The sequence below is a fragment of the Balaenoptera musculus genome, chromosome 8, assembly GCF_009873245.2.
Source record: "Balaenoptera musculus isolate JJ_BM4_2016_0621 chromosome 8, mBalMus1.pri.v3, whole genome shotgun sequence".
Taxonomy (NCBI): domain Eukaryota; kingdom Metazoa; phylum Chordata; class Mammalia; order Artiodactyla; family Balaenopteridae; genus Balaenoptera; species Balaenoptera musculus.
In genome coordinates, this window is record NC_045792.1 from 56,769,777 (window position 1) to 56,789,464 (window position 19,688).

A 19,688-nucleotide genomic window follows, 5' to 3' on the forward strand; every position below is an offset into this window, starting at 1 on the left:
AATAGACTTTATTTAGTGTGACATAAATTCTACTTTAATTTATAGCTGAAAAATAATTTCTTCTTTATCATATAACAGAACCATTTTATAATGCTAAAATTTCATAGTATCAAGTTTTATGGATATTCCATGGTTTCTTAGATCTTCTTTAGTATATATTTAGCTATAGATCTAAGATTATGATTGTACATTATGGTATATGCATATTTTAACATTGTCATAATGATGCCCCGATTATATTTTACTTGTATTGTTATTAAAGTATACTTCTAAATGAGAAAATAATACCGGATCATTTTATTGAAAAGTCCCTGTGGAATTATTACTATCAATATCCTTAGGTGTTTATTAAGTTAGTCCAGTGTTGTCATTTTCTACTTGATTAATTTGGTATGCTTCTTTTTTTAAAAAAAAAAAATTTATTTATTTATTTATTTTTGGCTGCGTTGAGTCTTTGTTGCTGCGTGTGGGCTTCTCATTGTGGTAGCCTCACTTGTTGTGGAGCATGGGCTCTAGGTGCACAGGCTTCAGTAGTTGTGGCACGAGGGCTCAGTAGTTATGGCTCACGGGCTCTAGAGCACAGGCTCAGTAGTTGTTGTGCATGGGCTTAGTTGCTCCGTGGCATGTGGGATCTTCCCAGACCAGGGCTTGAACCCGTGTCCCCTGCATTGGCAGGCGATTCTTAACCACTGCACCACCAGGGAAGTCCAGGTATGCTTCTTTTTAAAGTCAAATATCTCTGCTGTAGCTAAGAAAACATATGGCCAACATTTCAAGTAATTATAGCTGTGTTTACCTGTCATCTAGGTTTATTGGGAAAATGGTGCTCAGATCACATCTCCTCATGATAAAGAAATTCTGAAATGTATAGAAGAATGTGTGGAACCCTGGAATGGTTCCTGGAATGATAATTTAGTGGATACCAGCCCACTGAAGAGAGATCCTCTGCAGGACATTTGTAGGAGATACATGGAAGATCTGAAAAAGATCTGTTTTCACAGGTATCCAAGTGGGAATATAGGTTAATATTACCTTAGCATAAGATTAACAAATAAGAGAAAGCAATAGGGATAAAAATGTGTTGACTATTCATTATATTAAAATTATCACTAAATACTACTATTCATAATAGTTAAAAAGTAGAAATAACACAAACATTCAAATACTCATTAGCTGATGAATGGATAAATAAAATGTAGTATATCCATACAATGAAATACTATTCAGCAGTGAAAAGAAATAAAGTACTGTTGCATACTACAACATGGATAAACTTTAAAAATAGGCTAAGTGAAGGAAGCCAGTCACAAAGGACCACATGTTGTATGGTTATATTGATATGAAATGTCCAGTGTAGGCAAATCTATAGAGATAGAAACAGAAAGTGTATTTAGTGGTTACCTATGGCTGGGAAAAATGGGAGGATTAGGGTGTGGTGGCTATGAGGTATGGAGTTTTTTGGTGGGTAATGAGAATGTTCTAAAATTGATTATGGTAATGGTCGAACAACTCTGTGAATATAGTGAAAGCCATTCAATTGTATACTATAGATGGATGAATTTATAGTGTATTAATTACCTCTCAATAAAGCTGTTAAAAATTATAGCTGAAGAGATGTATTCACTCTATATAAGGTAAGGAAATTTCCTCTAAAATTTGATTTTTCCTTACCTATTTCCATATTTCTGTAACTATTCCATAAATAGCTAACACTATTTTTAGAAAATATCATGGCTTATTGAATATATTTTCCGTATCCTAGCAAAATAAATTTTAGCTTTTTCTCTAGATTATTTTAATTATACCACAAGTAGTGAGTTTTATGATATTGACTGAATGATATTTTCCTTTACAGGGAATTAAACTCAAAGACCACCTTGAAATTTGTACATACATCTTTTCATGGAGTCGGACATGACTATGTGCAGTTGGCTTTTCAAGTATTTGGTTTTAAGCCTCCAATTCCAGTACCAGAACAAAAAGATCCTGATCCAGACTTTTCTACTGTTAAATGCCCAAATCCTGAAGAAGGAGAATCTGTGCTGGTATATTTTTTCTATATTTAAATTATTATTAGTGTATTAAACTTTATCATATAGCTAGAACTCTTTGACAATTCAAAGATTACTTACAAAAGCAAAAACCACTTTAGTTTACATCTTTTAAATTATATTAGAGCCATATATTCTGTTTTGTTTGAAATCTCTATGGTGGATATCCCTACTTCTAGGCTTATTTTAAATTTAGCCAAACTAGATTAGCAGATGCAAACTATTATATATAGAATGGATAAATAACAAGGTCCTACTGTATAGCACAGGGGACTATATTCAATATCCTGTGATAAACCATAATGGAAAAGAATATGAAAAAGAATGTATATATATGTATAACTGAATCACTTTGCTGTACAGCAGACATCAACACAACATTGTAAATCAACTATACTTCAGTAAAATAAAGTAAAAAAAAAAATTTAGCCAAACTATATTCCTTCTAAAATTCATATCACTAACATAGTGCCTACATTTAGGAATATTACATTGAACTTAACATCTTCAGTGCAATCCAGCTTTTTGGGTCACCATTTCAGGAACTTTCTTTGAGACTGGCAGAGAAAGAAAATGCCCGGATAGTGCTAGCCACAGATCCTGATGCAGACCGACTGGCAGTGGCAGAACTTCAGGAGAAGTAAGTAGAACCTCTTATTTGATTAAAAGCTTAAACTTTGAAAAACAGTTTTTGATTTTAAGTCTTATAGGCTCATTGGAAATAATAAAAAAAAAATAAGAAAATAAATCTCCCGTAAGCCTACTATCCAGAGATAACCACCTAGGTTGATATTTTGACATTTCCTTCCTATGTTTTCTCTATTCAAATATTTAAGATGTATTTGTTTTTTATAAAATTGTAATCATACTATATATAGTTTTGTATCTTGATTATTTCCACTTAATATTGTACTGTGAGCATTTTTCTCTGTCCTTAAATATTGTTTAAAATATTCATTTTTAAACTGGCATAGTATCCCAACAGATTGCTTTATCACTGTAATCATTTCCTAATCATGGTCCTTTTGGTTGCTGTGTATTTTTGCCATTATAATGTGGTGACAAATGTCTTTACATAAAAAGGACATCATATTATAACATATTTCTCATTAAGTAAGAAAATTAAAGTAACAGCATAATAATTTTTCAAAGTACTTTGCTGCCATTCCTACCCTAAGCTCTCCCTGGTCAGTTAGAGAAGTAGTAGTAAATGTTTTCTCAAAAATCCCATACAGTAGTTTTTGGGTTTTCCTATGTGAATGATGGTAATTTGTAGGTCCTGGGGTCAAGGAGTTTTAATGAGAAGTTATAAAGGTCTTGACTTGAATTTTCATTCTCTCTACAGTGGTGATTGGAAAGTTTTCACAGGGAATGAGTTGGCAGCTTTGTTTGGGTGGTGGATGTTTGATTGCTGGAAGAAAAATAAATCAAGAAATGCTGATGTGAAGAACATTTATATGTTAGCCACCACAGTCTCTTCCAAAATTTTGAAGGCAATTGCACTAAAAGAAGGATTTCACTTTGAAGTAAGAATAGACAATATCTGTGTGCTCCTTTTCTAAACATATTTCTATAAATTAAAGCCATCTTCCCACCAAAACTGACTTTTATTGATTTCATTTCTAATTCCCTCTTTTTTTCTAATTCTGTTAACACTTTCTTAATCTTTTTGATTGTTTAGTAACCTTGAGCCAAATTCATCCTGTATGTGAGTTTCTGAAACTAAGATAGGACGTTCTTTAGAAATTGCCTTAATGCTTACTATTCTATACAACAGTATCTGGCTTTCATACCAAGAAAATCTGGCTCCGAGTGACCTCATCAATCACATAAACTCCACTCCAAAAAATTGTAGGTGTCATTGACTACTTGTTTAGGCTCTTCAAGTTCAGTCTTAAGAAACTTTAAGTAGTCTCCTAGATTGCAAATTAAGACCCATTGATTCTACATCCAAAAAACAAATAATGACTCTCTCTCAGCACAGATCACTAACCTTTGTGAGCCTCGGGCAGTTAAACTGACCACTTTTATAGCTACTGGGACTAATGCCAATTAAGTTACTTTTACTCTGCCAACTTTGCCAAATATCGGTGAAAAAGTCACCTCTGGGCATTTTTCTTGAGCCACGATCAAGCTACAGGTCTTAACACTAATTGGCTAACTAAAAGAAAATTGAACCTTCCTTAATGAAATAGAACTTCCAGTCTCTGGCTTTCTAAAATACAAATAGCAAAATAGAAGAAATTGAAAATTTATTCAAACCTAAAATTCTGAATTACTCTAATGTTAACCTTTTCCTGGTAGGAAGAAAAATGTATAATGAGCACAAAAGAGAAAAAAGAACATGATTCTAAAGACCTATTTATAAATGTGCCTCCTTGTTTTTGTTGGAGGTGGGGTGCTGCAGAGATTTTTGGGGTTTTTTATTTTCCAGTGAGGAGGTAGAGAGGTGAATGAGAAATCTTAAATTAGTAATGGAGAGCTCCAGAGTCACTGTGTATTACATTCCCTTTCTATTGACTCTAAAAGAGTTCATGTCTTTAAAATGAACAGTAGCTCATCTGATGAAAAGTCCTAATTTCCAAAGAAGGACTTCGTCACTTTCTTGATGGGGTTTTTTTTTTATTATTATTATTTATTTATTTATTTATTTTTGGCTGTGTTGGGTCTTCATTTCTGTGTGAGGGCTTTCTCCAGTTGCAGCAAGCGGGGGCCACTCTTCATCGCGGTGCGCGGGCCTCTCACTATCGTGGCCTCTCTTGTTGCGGAGCACAGGCTCCAGACGCGCGCAGGCTCAGTAGTTGTGGCTCACGGGCCCAGTTGCTCCGCGGCATGTGGGATCTTCCCAGACCAGGGCTCGAACCCGTGTCCCCTGCATCGGCAGGCAGATTCTCAACCACTGCGCCACCAGGGAAACCCCTCTTGATGGTTTTATTTGGACCATGCTGTTATGGTAAAAGTACACTTGGTTCTAGTATATGTTGTGATGTTAAAAGTGCATCATTAAAAAGCTTTAATGCCTTTGATTACGCAGATGGACTAAATTAAAACCTTCATAGGCACTTTTATATTAGTGTTTATAATACAGCTTAAAGGACAGTTTCTAAGAAGCAGTATAATTGAATTCTGGCTCCGTCTCTTATATGCAATGTAATCTTGGACAAATTTACTGAACCTCTGAGCCTCTGTTTCAGCAACAGAGTTTTTGTGAGCATTAAAAAAGATAATAATGTAAAGCAGCTGTTACAGTGCTTGATAAATAGCAGATGATCATAATATATGTGTGTATTTATGTTACTTTGTGACTATATGCATCACCACTTATTGGATTATATTTGGTGGATTACATCACCTATTTCTGTGCTCGATAAAATGGTAGGTCATCAGTCACGACAGTGTGTGTATCCATGCCCTTTATGGCTATATGTTTACCACTGTATAAATCTTTGTGGTGAAAACCATAACAGAAGATCATTATGGAAGTGTTATGTGCATTTAGTGACAGGTTTTCTCTAATATGTATTTTTATGAGAGAGTCACTTAACTAGAATGGCCTCCTCTGCATTTCAGGAAACGTTACCAGGTTTTAAATGGATTGGAAGTAGGATAAAAGACCTCCTGGAAGATGGGAAAGAAGTCCTTTTTGCATTTGAAGAGTCTATTGGTATGTAGTAAATATTAAAATATTTGAAATTTGAATGAGAGCATTTTTTAAAATATAGTTAATTCTGAACAGAGGAGTTTTTGTCATCTGGTTTTGCATTTTGAGTTAAAAAAAAACCACCGAGAAATCCGAAATGTGTAGATACATTTCTCATCAGGAAAAGAAAAAAAAAAAGACCTTAAGGGTCCCCTAAATACCTTCAGTATCGGTGGGTTTCATTTACTACTAGGTTTTTTTTTTTTTTAATTATTATTATTATTATTTTATTTATTTATTTATTTACTTATGGCTGTGTTGGGTCTTCGTTTCTGTGTGAGGGCTTTCTCCAGTTGCAGCGAGCAGGGGCCACTCTTCATCGCGGTGCGCAGGCATCTCACTATAGCGGCCTCTCTTGTTGCGGAGCACAGGCTCCAGACGCGCAGGCTCAGTAGTTGTGGCTCACGGGCCTAGTTGCTCCATGGCATGTGGGATCTTCCCAGACCAGGGCTCGAACCCATGTCCCCTGCATTGGCAGGCAGATTCTCAACCACTGCGCCACCAGGGAAGCCCTACTACTAGGTTTTTAAATTCATTGGTCCTTCTGAAGAAATGTAAAACTATTGAAATTATATATAGGCTTATATTTTCCTTCTTTTTAAAGATGTTTTTAATTCTTAGGTTTTCTGTGTGGAACTTCAGTTTTGGATAAGGATGGAGTGAGTGCAGCCGTTGTTGTTGCTGAGATGGCATCTTACCTGGAAACCATGAATATAACATTGAAACAACAACTGATTAACGTTTATGAAAAGTAAGTTCTACTATTAGGAATTTCACGTTCTAATTTTTTTATTTTTTTGGTGCTACTTTTAACCTTCTAAATTTATTTTTGAGGAATAGTCATTCCTTTTTAAAAAGTACTAAAATTGTCTGCATTAAGGACTGCCACTTTCTACGTAACACTGTAATAGGCTTATCTTTAATACATACTTTTCTAAAGAGTGAGTTGAAATCTGATTTTAACACTTTAAATCTCTGTGCAGATATGGTTATCATATTTCAAAAACTTCGTATTTCTTGTGTTATGATCCAACTACCATCAAAAGTATATTTGAAAGACTTCGCAATTTTGATTCTCCAAAAGAATACCCAAAGTTTTGTGGGACATTTGCCATATTGCATATACGAGATGTTACCACTGGATATGATAGCAGCCAGCCTAATAAGAAATCAGTAAGTACCTATTTTTTTTTAATTTTCAACAATTTGTAATAATTCACACTACAGTAAAATAGTTGAAGGTCAAGCCTGTGAGTTTCTTGAAACTAGGGTCCATTGTTTTTCTCCAGAGCAGTTGTAAGTTCACCAACTGGCTCTGACTCCCATCCTGTCCTCATCACTCCCCCAAGTGTATGCTACCCTTGTGGGTGGGGAGCGGGAAGGAGAATGAGAGAGACAGAAAGAGAAAGGGAGGGAGGGGAAAGGTGTGATGATGCTAAATAATGTTGAAAATGAAGTCTAAAAGCCCATAATTTTATCATATGATATCACTTATATGTGGAATCTAAAAAAATTATGCAAATGAGCATATTACAAAACAGAAACAGACTCACAGGCATAGAAAACAAACTTTTGGTTACGAAAGGGGAAGCAGGGGAGGGATTAATTAGGAGTTTGGAATTAAAATATACACACTACTAGGGGCTTCCCTGGTGGTGCAGTGGTTAAGAATCCGCCTGCCAATGCAGGGGACACGGGTTCGAGCCCTGGTCCGGGAAGATCCTACATGCCGCGGAGCAACTAAGCCCTTGCGCCACAACTACTGAGCCTGCGCTCTAGAGCCCGCAAGCCACAACTACTGAGCCCTCGTGCCGCAACTACTGAAGCCCGGGAGCCTAGAGCCCGTGCTCTGCAACAAGAGAAACTACCACAATGAGAAGCCCACGCACCACAATGAAGAGTAGCCCCCGCTCGCCGCAACTAGAGAAGGGCTGCGTGCAGCAACAAAGACCCAAGGCAGCCAAAAGTAAATAAATAAAATAAATAAATTTATTAAAAAGAATATATATATATATATATATATATACACACTACTATATATAAAATAGATAACCAAAAAGGACCTACTGTATAGCACAGGGAACTACACTCAATGTCTTGTAATAACTTATAATGGAAAAGAATCTAAAAAAGAATATATATATATATATATAGCTGTATACCTGAAACTAACACACATTGTAGATCAACTATATTTCAAAAAAATTTTTAAAATAAAATTAAAATTTTAAAAAAATTTAATGTTTTACCTAATCATCTTAGCACCTAAAAATAAATAAATAAATAAATACTTATAATTTCAAAGCTATTCATCTTTCTAGTTTTAACTTCCCTTTTCAACTTTATTCCCTATACCTCCAGCCAAATGGAATAACTTATAGTTTCTTACATATATACATTAAAAATTTTTTTTCTATTTTTGCTCAGGCTTTTTCCTCAGTCTACCTTTTCTTCCTACTGCTGCAGATCCACACTTTAGCCATTTTAAGACTTCATGCCAATGTCACCTCCTCCACATACCCTCCAGGTCCCATAATCCGATATCGTCCTCCTGAGGTTTCATTATATATTGTGCCTTCCTCTTGTCATTTATCACTTTCTATCATATGTTATCATTGTCTTGTTCATGGCAGATCCATTTCTAACATAGCTTTATGCCTGTCAAAGCTCCTGCCTACATAGTGGGTGCTCAACTAATATTTAAAAGCCCTATAGATTGCTGATTATATTTATTTTGTTATTGTTATGATTACAATTATTAGCCTAAATTTCTATTTATAATTTCTGATGTCTCAAGCTTCTAGGCACATAATATATTTTGGGAAATCTGCAAGCCTTTTATGTAGAATACTACCCATATTCCCTTTGTGTATTTTCATCCAGTCAACAAAAATTGGTTCTCAGTTGTTATTCTGTGTGCACATATGTGTGTATCTATTTTTCCATCTTTGTAAACTAATTGAAAAGAACCAAATTTTTTGCTTCTTTTTATTTCTCTAATGTTGCTGTGGTTAGAATAGTTCTTGGTGTGATGCTTTTTTCCTCTTGAATCCCTTTAAAGTTTTTGATATTTGTTATTCAAAGTGCTTTCCTATCTATTCTCCACTGATGCTTACAACAGTTTTGTAAGACTCATAGTGTAGATATTTGTTAATCCCCTAAGGTCACACACAGTGACTGTCAAAGACTTCCTGAGTTCTTTCTTCTCCATCTTCAGATTGGCATTAACTGTGTGTTCAACAGGCATTTATTAAAACCCTTCTGTGCTACAGGCACAGGCACACTGGCAATACATTAATGACAAAGGCACTGTTTCTACACTCAGGAGTCTAGGGGGGAAATGGTCAAGTAAACAGTGATTACTTTACAAAATGATAAGGGCTACCGGGGGTACATAAGGGTGCCATGGAAGAGCATAGGAAAGACCCTTACTCAGATTTGAGGGGCTTACAGAAGGCTTTGCAGAGGACTTCTGTGAGCTGAGTTCTAGAGTCTGGGTAGGAGTTATCCAGACGTGGGAGGAACAGAGGATGTTTCAGGCAAAGGGAGCAGCAAGCGCTATGTCTGGAGGTGAGAAGGCATGTTTTCTTTCAAAGAACCACAAGGAGTTCTCTACAGCTGTAGTGTGGAGTGCAAAGAAGAATGGCCTGTATAGTGAGTGGGTTAGAGAGGGGCAGACTTCCAGGCAGGGAGATCAGTTAGTATGCTGTTTCAGTAATCCAGATGAGAGATGATGGGAGCCTGAATGTAATATGGTAGCAGTAGTGATGGAGAGAGCCAGACAAAATTGAGTTAAATAAAGGATAGAATTGACAAGACTTGCTAGTTGATGACCTGTGAGGGGAAAAGAGGGAAGGAAGGTCTCTGTCTTAAGCAACTAGTAGTACCACTGACTGAGAGAGGGATCTCACGGAGAGGACCAGGCTCGCTACACCTGAGGGAAGGCACCACTGTCAACCCTTCTGCCCTAGTACAACCCCCATGGGTCCCTCGAGATACCTTCACAGACTGATTTGTGATCCAGGAAGAGTACCAGTGTTAATCCATATATTTAATGTCATTAAAGCTTCATTTCATGTTTTAACTTTTAGGTAAAAAAAAATACATATGTATTTTGCACCCCAGTGGGTTATTTTGCCTGTCCTCTAGGATATGTGTACTCTGCTTTGGAGACTACTGATAAACTATCTGTGAAAGTGCTTTGAAATTCTAAAGCACTTTGCAAACGTAGAGGCAGTTTGGACTTTGGTACAGATAGACCTGGCTTCAACTTCTTGCTCTGCCACTTAGCTGATTACCTTGAACAGGTCATTTATTCTCTTTCAGCCTTGTTTGTAAATTGGCAGTAATATTTACTTTGCAGGATTATTGTTGAGGCCTGGAGATCATGTGTGTAAGGTATATAATCCAGTGCCTGTACAATTATAAATGTTTAGTAAATGGTACAGCTATGAATTATTATGCATGTAATCTTTTGTATTTTACAGTTCTTTTAAAAATATTTTTAAAATTTTAATTGCAGTTAAAAAAAACACATAAAATTTACCATCTTAACGATTTTTAAGAGTACAGTTCAGTAGTGTTAACCATATTCACATTGTTGTGCAACAGATCTCCAGAACTTTTTCATCTTGCTAAACTGAAACTCTATACCCATTAAACAAGTCTCCATTTCCCCCTCCTGCTAGCCCTTGGCAACCACCCTCCTACTTTATCTTTCTATGAATTTTGCTACTTTACACACGTCATATAAGTGGAATGTATTTTACAACTCTTGAAAAGAAAGGTACCAAGTGTAATTGAGCTGTTGTTGCATTTGTGCATAGGTGCTGCCTGTGAGTAAAAACAGCCAAATGATTACATTTACTTTTCAAAATGGCTGTGTTGCTACTCTTCGGACAAGTGGGACAGAACCAAAGATAAAGTATTATGCAGAGATGTGTGCGTCACCTGACCAGAGGTGAGAATTGACTTTTTAAATATTATATATATATATAAGCTTTATTGAGGTGTAATTTACATTCAGCCATTTAAAGTATACAACAATGTTTTTTAGTATATTCAGAGTTGTGGAAACATCACTCTAATCAAGTTTAGAACATTTTCATCACCTCAGAAAGAAGCCGCATACCCATTCGCAGTCACTCTCCACTCCCCTCCTTCCCAGCCCTAGGCAACCACCGATCTACTATTTGTCATTATAGATTTGCTTCTTCTGGACATTTCATGTAAATGGAATCATACAGTATGTGGTCCTTAGTGACTGGCATCTTTACTTAGCATAATGTTTTCAAGGTTCATCCATGTTAGCATGAATCAGTACTTTATTCCTTTTTTAAAAAATTTGTTATCATGGCTCAATGATATTCCACTGTATGTATATACCATATTTTTTTATCCGTTTATCAGAGGATGGACATTTGGGTTATTTCCACATTTTGGCTATTATGAATAATGGTGCTCTAAATGTTTGTGTTCAAGTTTTTGTGTGGATGTATATTTTCATTTCACTTGGGTATGTATCATATATATATATGGAGTAGAATTGCTGAGTCATATGGTAGTTCTATGTTTAGCTTTTTGAGGAACTGCCAGACTGTTTTCCAAAGAGGCTGCATTATTTGGGAACTGAATTTTAATTTTTTAGTGAATTTATATTCTTGGGAAGGCTCTCTGAGCTTTAACTATTAAATGATGAACATAAAGAATTGATCAACAAGTAGTTTGTTTATTGCCAAATTCTCATTTTCTACATGTAACATGATTTGACTTAATCTGGCCAATTAATATCCTTTTAGGAGTATGAATTGTGACTAAATTAACTTGACTTTAATAATATATTCAGAGGGTATTTAAACTTTTTAAACTTTCATAAGTAGTATCTCCTATAAGGTTGTCATTGATCAATATATATTTGGGAAGGAGATTTTTTTTGGAATTGGCTTCAGAGCCCAAGTTACATTATTTACTGTTTCCCTAATCTTTGCGTTGAGGAGCAGATTTTATTTCCTTTGGGGGAAGAAAATGACCTCCTGAAGTCATTCAGAGCAGAGTGTGAAGTAAAACATATTGAATAATGCTATCTTTGGCTAAGAATGAAGGTTGATTATTAAAGTAATAAAAATTGATTTGTTGTGTAGCTTGTAAAATGACTGTGAAGGCAGTTTTAAAGAGGCGTTCCTAGAAATGTTTTGGGCAGTGGCACCTCTCCAGGTGATAACTTTGACGGGAATACTTGCTATTTTTTAAGCATCTCATTTTTTTAGTCACATCTCTTTCTCTACTACCTGAAAGATACGCTGTATCATCCCATAATAATCTGTACGGGGTATTCTTCAAAGTATTTCAGGAAGCCATTTTATCCTAATACCTGATATTGGAGTTCTAAGCCATTAAATTATCTGATTCAGGACAAATCTTTAGATATACTATAACTCATCCATGTTTCATGTACCAAGGAACTCCTTTTAATGCAGTTCAATTTCAGTTTGTGATAATGGTGTTTTCCGTGTGTGTGATTCCCCTCTTCCCACCTTTGGTCTTGTTTTGTTTTGTTTTTTTTGTTTAAACTGAGGGAATTTCTCTTTCGTTTACCAGTTGTTTTAATCATCCCATCAGGTATATGCCCTCTTAAAAAGTTATAACAACTGAAACAAATTTTAAGGCTATGAAAATAAAGAACTTCAAAACTCTTAACCTTTTCCCTCAGTGACACTGCCTTACTAGAAGAGGAACTGAAGAAACTCATTGAAGCTTTGATTGAGAATTTTCTTGAGCCCAGTAAAAATGGACTGACGTGGCGTTCTGTGTAGTGTTCACCAGTACATCATTGCTTTGCACTGGCCCATGGAACAGAACAACCAAGAATTCCATGCATTGAACTCGAGTTAGCATTCTCTCTCTGTCTCATCTGGCCGAGTATCTTTTTCCTTTTATTTTCTTTCTTTTTGGTTGGCTGACTAAACAAACTGTATACATTTGAAATGAAATGGTCTGGAGAGAAATGATTCAAATTTTTTCATAATCTTGAACAAAAGTCATTACATTAAAAGTATTATGGTAACACGTCGTTCTTCCTTCAACAGAAACAAAACAATACAAATTTGAGTTTTCTTATTAAAGTGTGATTAAGCTTAGTTCCATATTCTTGTAATTGTGTATAGCACGGGTTTTTTTTTTAAGGCAGATAAATGCTATATAACTGTAGAGTTAGTTAAGGAAATTAATCCATAAAATTGGCAAGAAAATGGCACTGTTCCCAGTATACTGTGGAGAAGTGTCATTGTTATATCACAGGTATTAACTTACAAATTAGAGTATTTGAAATGAGGTATTTAGCATTTCTAGCTTAGAACAGATGTTACAATATGTGGTTTCAGCACCTTTGTTTCAGGTGCTCTTGGTGCAGTGTAAATTTATTGTATTTATTTAAAATTCTGACATTTACCGAACATAAAACAGTAGTGGCAACACTCCTAGTGGCTTGGTTCTTGTCAATTTCTCAGTGCCTTCTCAAGGCATGGTTTGAATTGAAATAGTGTTCTTGCATTGAATATAATTTAATCAGTTAATTTGCAGACAGTTAAAGAAAATCTTCCAAACTATATAGATGCTTCCCCTCTATATCAAATAGGTTTGTTGATTTAAAAGTGTTATGAATGTAAGTAAAAATCTCAATAAAAGCAGGCTCAGTGTAACTGTAGTTAAGGATCTTCATGTTAGAATTGTGTCAGTTATCACAACCTCTAAGTAAAGAAAAATATCCAAACTAAGAAAGGAGCTGTGAATTTATTTAAAAGCCTAACCTTTAAATTACATTTTACAAGTATATTCATTTCTTTATCACATGAAGTAATGCTCATTTTACTAAGAAATAAAACATCCAGATTTTAGATCTTATGAAACGCTAAAACTACATGTTTTAAAACTAAAGTCCAGTTTATCCTAACATCTTGCTGACTTCTGTAGAATTTCTGATCACAGGAGTACTATTTATCTTTTTTAGTGTGGAAAAAAAATTTTTTTGGAAGGTCACTTTTAGTTGATTCTGCATCTTCTAAAAAAGAGTTAATAGAGAAGTGTTGTTTAATCTTCTTAAATTGTATCCTGTCCTATATAGCTCACAGAGTACTTAGTACATGTGGTATAGTTAAGAGGTAACAATAATGAGGCCTTGGATGTACGTAATTATACTAAACAAATTGCCTATGGGCGATAACTAGTATGAGAGAATTTATTTCCTAAATAATAATAATAATATAAAATTTGAACTGACTAGAATATTTATTAAATCATGGTTTGGTTTATTGCAGCTATCAGCTAACATTTGGTTGAATCCAGATAATCCAGATGTGATTTTCAAATTTTGTATTGCCACTATTGTTAATTTGTTCCTTCCTTACTTTCTTGTAGCTGAGTCTTGTGTGACTGTAGATAATAGAGCTAAATGTAGAGCACTATTTCTGAATGAGTTTGTTTCCAAAGGCTTTGCACTAAAGAAGAAATGTGTAGAATTTTTTGCTTTATTTGTTTTTGGGAATGTAGATTGTAATTTAGGAAATGGCCTATATTCTACAAAGTGGTATGAACAATGCTACATATATATATATGAAAAATATGTATATTGGGTTTTAGTATCTGTGTTTCAGTGACTGAAGAACAAAGTTGAGCTAAAGTGATACAATAGCTCATTCATAATCACTAAAGTTGTGTCATACTGTCATTCTATTATAAATAGAACAGTTTTGAGTGCTTTAATATAATGCAACACTTGAGTCATCTTAATCAAGGTGAAAAGTCATTAAGGCTTGGATTCTTATCTCAAAAATTTAAAAATCCAAAGTTAAAATTAACGAAATTTTACAAATGTTCCTGAAGTGTATAGATTGAGGGAATTATTTGATTCTAGCCAAGCTCTCAAGTCTGTCTAAGCATGATATTTAACAAGAACTTGACATAGTGGGTGTACACTTGCCTAACAGAATAAATTCAGTAGCCCCAGCCAACCAAGAGAAACAGAAGTACTGGCCGGTAGGTCTCAGCCTTAGGATCTACATTGTTTATCTTTTTGTTTATGAATAATATCATGGAAATGAATGCATTCTCATTGAGTGTGTAGATCAAAACTGGTATTTTCTAGAGCTTTGGGGAAAAGGAAAGAATTAATGGGGCAAGATCAAAGCACTGGAAATAAACAGTAGAAATAACAATAGAAAGGTCAGTAAGGTGGCACAGGAAATGCTTTGTGTGAAGAGCAAACTTATCACCCAAAAAGTGGGGAGTGAACTGGCTGTGGGCAAGTTGTTTACGTGTGTTTACTTGTTATTATGATGAGCAGATAGTGATGCTTTTGTTTTCCTTTATTAGTGACCACTAAAGAGAGACCAGGGAGGCCTTTGAGGAGGTGAGGAAAAGTACCTCTCTTACTGATTCAGTTCCTGCTAGGATGTTGTATTTTAGGATCATATGGGAACTGGGGAGGGGAGGATATAGCAGAAATAAAAAGGAATGAAATATAGATTGGGAAATAAAATCCATGAGAAATAGTTGAAAGGATTAAGATCATTTAACTCTGGAGGGGAGAGAGCTGTTGAGATAGTTTAATAACTCTTGAGTTATTAATTGAATCATTTATTGAAGAATTCAAAGTAGGAAGTCTGATAATATGACAGACTGTTCTCCATCTCCATCAAGGACAGAATAAGAGGGAATAAGGATTTTTTTTTAATAAAATTAAACATTTTAATATTAAAGGGGTATACTAAATGGCTTTTTAAGGTTCCTTCCAATACTTTTTTTTTTTTTAATCTCAGGTTGGAACAAAGATGATGTCATAAAGAGCACTGAAAGTAACATTTCAGTTTCACTCCATACCTAGAAGAATTTAGCTCACAAGATAGTTTTTGTGTATGTTGAATAGTAGATGCATGAGTGCAGTCTTTATTCATTGTATAAAGACCTGCTTAATTTAACCTGCAAATTAAGTGAGACTTGAACACAATTTTGTTCATCTTGAAGAATGTATAGCATTATAGGATAGTTCAGAGGTTTGTTTTAAATATAAATTATTGTTATTTGGATGTTGTAACTTCAGCAGACAGAAGGTTCTAAGAGGTTGGATGCTTTGGAATATCTTTATACAGGGAATAGACCTCCTATTTCTTAAGCAGGTTGCTTCTGGAATTGATGCAACAGAGATATTAGCTGGAGTTTAATGGAGAAGTTGTTCTACAAACTGCTGCTATTGGTATTTCTCTTAGATGTTTTCCACTGGTGTTTGTGATGCTTGAAAAATCCAAATTCTGCCTGGATAAATTTGTTTTATGCTTTTTTCTCTCTACCTCCCTCTTTCCCTAGGTGCCCTCCCACATTTTGTTACTGTGAAAAGCTGTTGTCCTGTTACCTCACTGATAAGTGATCTTAACTGTATTCATTCAGAATGCTTTAAACTTATTCCTAAGCTGTTTTTGTTTATGGACTTCGGGTTATTTTGTTATTATTGTGAGAATATTTAAGACATTGTAAGAAGTAATTTTAAATCTATTGCATAACCTTTTTTGGTTTGTCTGGATACTACTATATATTAATTTATTATGGCCTTTTACAATTCACTTGTTTTCTGAGATTGCTCTAGAAACTGATGAAGAAAGAGTCATACTAACCTAAATGAATGGTCAATTGATCTAGCATTTTATTTCAGGTTTCCTTGTACTTTGGGCATCCAAAGCACAAGATCCGAGATAATCTTTTTTCACATTTGTCCCTCAAAGCATCTTACCCTAAGCCATAAGAAGACTAAGTGGAAAGAAGAGAATCTCTCATTGTCTGACTCTTTACACAGCCTGATTTTACTCCCGGTTTGAAACAAAGTTAGTGTTTACCATTGGTTACTTTAAAATATTCACCATACTGTTACATTCATTAAGACATCTCTTTGTTAATTCACGATTGTGTACTTAAAAAAGAGAACATAGAAGAGTGAGTAAAGTGACCAAGATAAGGGCAAAGTGACATATCTAAAGTTTGCCTCTCGAATTTTTCCACCAGCATAATCCTCAAGCAGAGGAGCATGAATGTGTAGGGGAAGGGGCCTGAGAGCAAAGTCAGAAGCAGCCTGCCACTCATGAAATTTCGTGTTCTGTCTTAAAAATGTAAGTGAATTTTGCATTCTCCATAATAAAACTGTTTTAGTATAAAAATGATTCCTTCAATCTTCATGGAAACTGGTGCTGCCAGAAGGAGGCACCGTGTTTATCACATGGGCTCTCAGTTTTCTCCCCCCACCCTCCCTCAGTTGCTGCATATCCCTGGGGGTACCACACTGACTCTAGTGTGAGAAATATAAACATAACACATACCAAGGATATTCCCTTTAGAAGCTGACTTTTGAAAGTATTAATGCCAAATTGAAGTGACCTGAAACAGTTATGTTACCACTGAACCTTATAATATAGTCAGAGGTGTTGGCCAGTTTGTTCTCTTTAATTCTTTGGCATTCCCTGACTAAGAAGGAGCACCTGACTATCAGCTCCCTGAGAGCAAGGATCATGGTTTATTATTTTTTCACCTCCACACCACCTAGTATAGTACCTGTTGTAGAGTACTTAATGGGTGACAATAGGAATTATGGGATTTTATTTTAAAGAAACAAATAGTTTAGGAAACAATCGAAAACATTACTTTTCTGATTCAGCTTTTAAAACAATTCTCAGTACTGAAGTTTATTAAGCATGCACACCCTTAAATACCCTGTTTCTTTGGAGAGAGAAGAGCATATTCCTATTTCGAAATTGTATGTAATGCCTAGTGTTTTACACTCAAAGCAAGATGTTGGCCAAGAAGGCTAAGAGAGTGTCTGTGTAGACTTAATATCACTAGTATTATTGCCATTATGAGCCTGCTAGGGCTGCTTTCCAAGTGAGTCACAACTAATTTGATACTGTTTGGTATATTTTTGTCCAGTGTTATGATTCATCATATATCTTACAAGAACCACTCAAACAAGAGTTGCATCTGTATATGATGAGGCCTTGTGTTATAGGCTAAAACAAACTTTGTATACATCCTTGAATATGCCAGATAAAATATATGCAGTTAAGAATTATTTATTTTTTTGTGTAGCAGTAGTTCAAAATTGTGCCCTTGTTTTAATAGTTTCTGTCAACATTGTCTCGTTTTTCCTTACAAAAACACCAGGGTGTATCATAAGTACTGCCTATGAGAATTTGCATTTAAGTATTTGTGTGTGTGGTTTTCGTGTGGTTTTAGCCAAATGAAGTGTTATCAGTAATAAACAGGTCTCTTCATAGGCATGAGTTTCTGTGTAATTTTTATTATCTTAGATACTGTGTAGTTTATAAAGTTGGCTATCCAGACTGAACACATTCTTGATATATATACATGGCATACCCTAGAAGCTACTTTGACCCTAAATGAATATTACAGCGCATTACTTAGTAAATATTTCTTGATTGGTTCATCAGCAGTCCCAGAAGAAAGGACTAACATTAAAGTTCTTTCCACCTTATTTTTCTCCTTCTCTCCTTCAGTTGACCTAATTTGTCTGCCCATGTTAGCATCAGCTAACATAATAAAAAGTTAAAGGTTTGGAAATCTCTCAAAGAAGTAACTATATAGCTGTGATAGAGTGGTGGTCCTGGAATTAGTTTCCAGGGTTGTTAGGACCCTGTAGTCCTGGTCTCCACTGCCTGCCTTCCTCTGATCAGGCTTAAAGGTAAGATGAGTGAGAGTAACATTCTACAAGGTCATTTTATCACCTTATGCATGGAATGTTCTGGGAACCGTGCTAATCCCATCCCTCCCGCTTCCTCCATTTTATTGTTGTTCATAGCACATAAACAGTATAACAAATAAATTTAAGTAGTAGTATTACCTGACTCCATAGTCTCCATGAGTGTAGCTTTTTCACTACTTTACCGCTGCCTAGAACAGTGCATGGCACCATAGTAGGTGCCCAGTAAATGTTTATTGAATGAATGAACCCATCTCATGTTTCTGCCTGCAGAAGAAAAGCACTAAATTCTGCACTGATTCTGCATATGCACAGAGTTGCACATGATGAGAAATATGCAGCAGTGATACCACCAGCTTTAGAGATTTATAAACCCATTAATCAACATCTCATTCAGGCAACACCTACTCCTTGCTGCCTCTGGGTCATCTCTACCCATGTCCTCCTGAGATCTCGAGCTCAGCATTTTCTTCCTGCTTTCCTGGCCCGGTATCTTCCTGGTTTGAAACCTCCAAGTCATCTTTGATTTCTCCTGCCACTGGATATGTGCTATTTGACAAGTTCTTTAAATTTATCAGTCTCTGAAGGTAAGGGCAAGGCCATTGGTCTGAGACCCACCTAAAACAGGGACCAAGAAGCTAATCCCACCTAAAATAATAATAGAACTGTTATCCCCAAGGGAGAAGAGTTCATGTGTATATAAATGGAGATATCTTGGAGGAGGGATTATAATAAAGATGTTTATTCCCCATTCTTCCTCCCTGTCTTCCCCAAACTAGCACTTCCTCATTGCTGTAGTGATGTGACCATTCTCCTGTTTATTTCCCTTTCTTTACCTCTGGTTCTAATCATTAAATGGTCCAGTATTGCATGTAGTTTGCTTAAATTAAGTCTTTGACCTTTATCCCTCTGCTTCATTCATTCATTTTATAAATATTTATTGACCTGGAAATAGGTAGGAACCAAGAGCACTGCAGAAGGCTAAGAAGTAGGAGAAAGGACACAGCAACCTGGTTACTGCTGGAACAGCCTGTTTGGGACACTGTTCCCACCACCCTCACACCACCAGATCACCTTTGTCTTTTCCTGATGTCTTTGGATTCAAAGTACCTGGAGAGAAGCCCCAGTGGGCTGGACTTTCGTCACATGCCTGCCTCCTAGCTGAAACTAGAGCCTGATAAGGGAA

General features: G+C 35.6%; 1 protein-coding gene across 1 annotated transcript in view; it reads left to right on the forward strand.

The window, feature by feature from the left end:
• PGM2L1 (phosphoglucomutase 2 like 1) overlaps positions 1-18,058 on the forward strand; it is a 75,312-nt gene extending 57,254 nt beyond the window's left edge. The window contains exons 6-14 of the mRNA XM_036861830.1: positions 808-1,001; positions 1,856-2,045; positions 2,594-2,691; positions 3,397-3,577; positions 5,622-5,715; positions 6,373-6,502; positions 6,735-6,924; positions 10,578-10,711; positions 12,461-18,058. Of these exons, the coding sequence (XP_036717725.1) occupies positions 808-1,001; positions 1,856-2,045; positions 2,594-2,691; positions 3,397-3,577; positions 5,622-5,715; positions 6,373-6,502; positions 6,735-6,924; positions 10,578-10,711; positions 12,461-12,563 (1,314 nt within the window). The 3' untranslated portion in view covers positions 12,564-18,058. The remainder of the gene's footprint in view (positions 1-807; positions 1,002-1,855; positions 2,046-2,593; positions 2,692-3,396; positions 3,578-5,621; positions 5,716-6,372; positions 6,503-6,734; positions 6,925-10,577; positions 10,712-12,460) is intronic.
• Positions 18,059-19,688: the final 1,630 nt, after the last annotated feature.